General features: G+C 42.1%; 1 protein-coding gene across 1 annotated transcript; it reads right to left on the bottom strand.

The window, feature by feature from the left end:
* Positions 1-824: 824 nt before the first annotated feature.
* pou3f1 (POU class 3 homeobox 1) lies at positions 825-3,985 on the bottom strand. The gene has a single exon (XM_023415267.2). It carries the CDS (start codon positions 3,920-3,922, stop codon positions 2,795-2,797), a length of 1,128 nt encoding a protein of 375 aa, XP_023271035.1. The 5' UTR covers positions 3,923-3,985; the 3' UTR covers positions 825-2,794.
* Positions 3,986-6,697: the final 2,712 nt, after the last annotated feature.

Here is a 6,697-nt window from a genome sequence, read left to right as displayed (position 1 = left end):
GAATTTCTCTGTTAAAGCCCAGTTCTACCCTGATCTAACATGTACATGTAAATGTAGAAACAATACGCGCTGTCTGCCGCTGTGGCCCCTGATTAGACGAAAAGACAGAAGGGCCTAACTTTAAAACTACTTTAAATATGTGCTTTAGAGAAATTTAACATCACATATAACATAGAAAAATATGCTGCCTGTGAATGCAGGCCTGTCTTTACTCTTTAGGGCCTGCGGTATTTGTTTATCCTCTATATGTTTTTTCTCTCGCTGTATTTAGAGAAGAGGCAGATTTTTGCCTGCAGGTGCTTCAGTTTCACACCAAACTCTTCGTCTTTCAGATGCTTAAAACATGAGCGATGTTTATAAAAGGGAGACAGTTTCGATATGATTGAAGGCTACTCTCAGTGGGATAAATAACTCTCTCATATAATACTACTACTACTACTAATAATAATAATAAATAATAAGCACTCAATGAAAAATACAATATTTTCGTATTAATATTGCACAATTTAATACTGCGATTACACAAAGATGTGAACAACGTCAGAGTCTGTGTGAACTTAGCAGGGAATGCCTGAGGTAAAATACTGTTGTCTATTCCCCTTAACAGCACATGTACACAGCTTCTGATTTTAAACGACCCCCTGTTACATAACGAATCACTGCGATTTCAACTGAACACATGGTGCGCTCACCAGCTCCCGATGCTCTGCACACACTGCACAGCATTAAACTTTATGATCATCTTTATCTTGTTTCCCTGGCGAGGCTGCAACAGACAGCAACAAAGGACGAGTGGTTTGGATCTTAATGAAGACAAAAGACCATTTCTTGTATATATGTTTTATGTAAGTAATAAAATATTACTATAACATAAATATAAATGTGACTTTGCAGTCTACATTTAGCATCAACATACAACCAATGTAGTAAACAAAAAGAAAAACATACTGAAATCCACTGCAACATAACCATTAACAGAGCTAAACAAAAAGCTCCAAACACGTTTAAGAAATAAATATATATATATATAAATGGTCAGATTCATAAATGAAATCATATTAAAATATCTTCTTGGAATTAGTAAGTGTACAAAACTGCCCGGAAAGAAACAAAAACAAAACAATATCTCAGAACAAATACAAGTTTACATATTGGACATATTTACATATCGGAAATAATCCTGGCAACATTTTCTCTAAAATCTTTTTTTATCATTATTATTTTTTTCTTGGAAAAAAAAAAAGTTTCCCTCATCTGTATTGAATAGCACTGCTGTAGGCTTTTTGGACTGGTCCAACATTGAGAAATGACACACAACGCATGAGATTTTTCAGATTTCCTTTCAGGTCAGAAAAATAAAAATAAATATATCTAAAGTGAGTCCCTTCATCGCTTTCCCTTAATGAATTATTATTTTCTAATCTCCGAATCCAGCGTTTTAATGTAATACATTGGATCTAGGGGACAAAGGAAAACGATGTGGTTGTAACCAGATTAAAACATAGGAAAAAATTAAAAATAAACACAGAGGAACAAAAAATCATGTACAGGCGTGATATTCCGACATGGGGCACTGAAGTTACCTGAGTTATTATTACTTTTCATTTCGTATTTTGACCAATCTCTCTTGAAATGTTTGGAATACAACAGGGTAAGAGGCAGTGACCAGTGTGAGCTGACAAGCGCTCTGTGGTGATAACCAGGAACCTGTAAACATGGGGTTTATTGTGTTTAAGCCTATTGAGATCAGCTCCACTCACTATTTTATTAACTAATGTAAAAATTGCAATAATAATATTAACAAAAGAATAAGTGCTCCATGCAAAGAAAACTATTATTTGAAAATAACCACCCCCCCCCAAAAAAAAAAAAAAAAAAAAAAATCACCAAAACAAGAAATGCCTGTTTAGAATTTGCCCTTTTTAGCGTCTGGTGTTGTTTACAAATTTCGACGTGGTCAGCTGCAAAGCTTTAAATATTTTTTTAAGGCATGCAGTCAGAACTTAGACGTCCTGTTGCATTGGACATTTTCTGAAATGTGTCTGCACGTACAAGTATGAGTGTTTTCTGGTGCCATCATTTCTATCACTTCCCCACCATCAACAGGAAAAAAAAAAATTAGACGCTGCTCTGATGAGTTACAGCACCTATATAGCAAATCATGACAGAAATAATAGACAGTCTGCAGAAAGAGAGACATTGAAGTTAAAATATTTCCAAACCAAAACATCACACTTAATAGAACAAAGAAAGTATACACTAATATTCAGAAATCTGGTTAATCAGTTTAAGCCTGAAAAAGCAAAAAATGTTCATTCAGTGTAGGCTACTCATCTCCAGTGTTGATCATTTTCAGGCAACCACCTCATTCTGGTGAGCGCCAACAGTTCATTGTACACCAGGAGGAGATTGGCCTCAATTGACACATTTAATTACTCCCCATTTGAAACAGCCATGGGATATCAAATTTACTTTATCTGCATGTCTCCTCCATATAATTTTGGTAAATAAAGATCTTTGTTTCACTTTAAATGCGCACGGAATCAGTAATAGCGAACATTTTTTTTTTGTCATTTTTTTCATGATTTTTTTTTTTTTTTAACATTTTCCCTCTTGCCATCTATTTGCTGGACATGACGATCTCCGAATACTAAGGGCAAAACTCATCTGTTCAACTTTTCCATGTCTCTTTTCTCTCTGGAAAACAAAAGCCAAACTTAAATACTGTAAACTCCATAGTCCCTTTCTCTTTCCTATCCCCCCGCGGAAATGCTCGGATTGTTCATGAAAACAGTCACTGCACAGGACTCTGTAGTGTGCGGTGTAGAGGAGGGGTCTCTGCTTGGGAATATACGTCCTCCATATTCGGGTGAGGGACCCCCACTGGTGTCATTCTTTTCTCTTTTTGTCTTCTGTTGCAAAACCAAACACGGACAACCTCTTTTTCCAACTGCAGAGTGCCGGCTAAAGTGCTGATTTCATGAGCAGATGGCTTTGGGCATTTTAAGAAATGATTTTCCAGCGCACCTTTCACCCCCACTTCAATGGAGGTCCTCTTCTTTCGTTTCCTGCCCTGCGCAGCAATCTTGTCCAAATTGGTGGGACTGCCAGTGTTTGAGTCTGTCTCCTCCAGCCACTTGTTTAGGAGCGGCTTAAGTTTGCACATGTTCTTGAAGCTGAGCTGCAGCGCCTCAAACCTGCAGATTGTGGTTTGCGAAAAGACGTTTCCATACAGGGTGCCCAAGGCCAAGCCAACGTCCGCCTGCGTAAAGCCTAGTTTGATCCGCCGCTGCTTGAACTGCTTGGCAAACTGCTCCAGGTCGTCGGAGCTGGGCGCGTCCTCGTCCGAGTGGTCCTGATGGTGGCTGAACGCCTGCTGGGGCGACTCCATCTGGTTGTCGTGGCTGCCCGAGTCGTCGTGGAGCGGGTCCCGCATGCCATGGTGCAGGGAGCCGGGCTGGGGACTCAGCATTGCGTTGAGGTTTGTGTATCCAGGCTGGGAGTAGACCAGCGACTGGTGGCCGTTGGATGCTGGGGACAGCGGGGATAAGTGGTGCGTCGTGGTGGGCGCCCACGAACCATGGTGACCACTCTGCGTCTGCTGGTGCACCAGGTGAGATCTGTGGTGGAAGCCGCTGCTCAGGTCCTCTCGGCTCGCCTGCACGCTGGCTTTGTGCTCCTGCTGTCCGATGTGGGTGCCGCTGGACCAGTCGGTGTTGGAGGTGGGCAGCCACTGGTGGTGCGTCAGGCTCATCGGGTGTCCCGTGTTGGTAGCCGCAAGCCCTTGCAAGTACTCGTGGTGCATCATTTTCTGCACCTCTCTGTAGGTCGTCCCCTGGTGCATCCTATCCGAATCCGGATGCATGAGCGGGTTAGACGGTAAGGAGTTATTCCTCGGAATATACTGAGCTGTTGTCGCCATGGCTCCTACTTCGAAAACTGACGAGCACTTCGGAGGTCTCCAGGCTTTAGAGCCAAAACGCAACAACCTGCTCTGGGAGGTCTTGGGCAAGAGCGAAGACACGCCTCCCCTCCGCTTGTATTGGCTCCTCTCCGATTCAAGCCCACTAGGGACATATTCAATAGGCGCAGGGTTTCAGAGCATGGTACAGCGCATTTTTCGCACAGGATGAATAGAGCTCCGTTCTTACATATGTTACAGAAAAACATATGTTCTATTTATTAAATGTCTCTTTGAGTTTTTAACACTACCTCTCTCATTTCGTATACCTGCTCTCCATTGATAACTCGTGCGCACAGATAGCCTGTCTATATTTTCCCCAGTCCTCTCAGAAAGGTGAACCGTGCTGCAGCAGCGGGATTTGATTAGGTTTCCCTGGGTTTGGATCGGTTGTTTTGCAAATAACCACGTGGGGGAGTACGGAGATCTTTTTGAAGGGTTGACCCCCCCCCCCCCCCCCCCCCACACACACACACACACACTTCCCAGTCCAACACACACGCACGCACTTATAAACACACACTCGTGCACCTTTTATAATTGGTCACTGATGATTATAGTGCTCCTCATTTTAAATAGATTATAAGGCGCGAGTCTCCAGCTCTGCAGCCACCCACACGACGAGAGGCGTGTAAATAAGCTATGTGATGTGTCTGTGAATGCTGCTGTAAATGTGTGACAAATTTGAAAGCATTTGCTCTATTTCAAAGCCTCCGCGTATGTCATTTATTTGTATTGTCTCGGTAATTTTCAATGTTGTATGATCTCATCATCACCACCCACTTAGTTATGAAAGGCCAAGATACGCTCTCTCTCTCTCTCTCTCTCCACCCCCTCCCCACACAAGCACACACACACACACACACACACACACACACACACACACACACACACACACACACACGTATACTATGCAGGTGTGACAGGGGTGACAGATATTATACACAATTTATTCACATCATTCAGTATCTTATTTTGAAATCCTGAACACAGTAATATCGACGTTATCAAGGGTTACTGCCATATCTGATAATAATCATTTATAATGTATCATAAAACAATCTAATTTAATTTTATATGACACTGTATCATCACTGCCAAGCTGCTGCAGTTGTTCTGGACCCCACTCCCCCCCGCCGCCCCGCCCTGGAAATTTAGATTTCACCGATTCAACAAAATAAAATAGGCTATATTCTTATATCATTTACCTCTCGGAGCATTTTACTAAGCAGCAAGTTGGAGAGTGAAACCTTGTGTTTCTTCCTCCTGGCTCCTTCCTCCCTACCTCTCCCGGTTGATCTGATTATTTTTCCCTTCACGTTTTGTCCCAATAGCAAATTACCAATTCTATGAATTGCAAAGCAGCCTCAGAGACGCTGAGGGGTAGAGAGAGGGGGGGAGATGCGAAGATTGAAAGGGATCTTTGCAAACACAATCACGTTCTTAAATGGAAATGCGGGGCTTTAAACAAATCTTACATCTCTCCCGTTCCATTCGCCTAAAACTCTGCAATCAGGCACATGTTCCACTCCTTCTAAAACAGGAGCTTTTTGGAAGGTTTTTCAGGCGCAACAGTCCCATTTTAATCATTTACCTGAAAGCAATGTTTTGCCGTTTTATCTTTGCCGCGTGTTTGTTTGTTGTCATCTTCCCCCATGCGACTATTCTCTTTCTATTTACAGGACGACTCAGCTCTAGTGTTCATTTTAATCCGGGACTACATGACTAAAAGGTAAGTTGCCTCCTTTCTGCTGTGACCGCGTCCTTGCTGTACTCTTGTCTCCAGCCTTAACACTGTAGCTAGTGTATGTAAGTGTGTGTCTGTGTGTGTGTGTGAGTGAGTGAGTGTGTGAGTGAGTGTGTGTGTGTCTGTGTGTGTGTGTGTGTGTGTGTGTGTGTGTGTGTGTGTGGAAAATGTTGTTGGGGTCACAGGTGCTCGTCATCATCTCTTGAAAGGCGTGGTTTTTATCCACGCATCCTTTATATATTTATTTGGGATGAGTGGGGAACAATCCTTGCGACTTATCTGCGTGTTATTTTAGGATAATTTATTCCTAACAAAGTCAGATTTTTAGATATATGACGATGTTTTTAATGCAGTGTCTTTTTATTGGTGATATTCATAATGTCTGATTTGATGAATCACTTCTTATGATTAAGTCATATTTTGTACGTATTTTTTTCCCCTTTATTCTCGAGAGACAATCATTTGTGTGATAAAATTGCCTCATTTTAACATGGGATAGACTGAAGTGTAACAGCATCACCTTACAGCTGAACTTAACACTATTTTGTGTAACTAATGGTAGATAGAATATCCCCGGGAAATTGTATGAAATGCAAAAAAAAAAAACACAAAAAAAAAAAAAAACAAACACGTAAGAAAATGATGGACAATGCTTCTCTAACGCGACTCGTTAATGGGAAATCCCAGCCAGGACATTTCTTCTTGTCAGTGTCTTTTCTCTGGAACTCCTGAGAGACCTCGGTGGCTGCGTGTCACTGCTATAAGGGACCGGAGCTCCATGCAGCTCTCTCTCAGTTAATGAAGATGCGTTAGCCATTCAGTCATTCTTGTCTCCCAGTCTATAAAAAGCAGTGGTTTCTGCCACACAGACCCCAGTCTTGTGCTTTGCCATGCCAGCGAGGAGCTGCTGGAAAAGAAAGATCCAGATGCTTTGGCCCTTTTGTAAAGAATATGGCCTTGTGTGCGCTGAGGTGCATTTTTGCCAGGAC

The sequence above is a fragment of the Seriola lalandi genome, unplaced genomic scaffold (assembly GCF_002814215.2).
Source record: "Seriola lalandi dorsalis isolate HSWRI2012SDOR001 ecotype SW California unplaced genomic scaffold, Sedor1 jcf7180002054546, whole genome shotgun sequence".
Lineage (NCBI taxonomy): Eukaryota > Metazoa > Chordata > Actinopteri > Carangiformes > Carangidae > Seriola > Seriola lalandi.
This window is presented reverse-complemented; position numbering and strand designations above follow the sequence as displayed.

Coding starts and splice junctions, on each gene's coding strand:
- pou3f1 (XM_023415267.2), bottom strand. CDS start 3,922: ATGGCGACAACAGCTCAGTATATTCCGAGGAATAACTCCTTACCGTCT.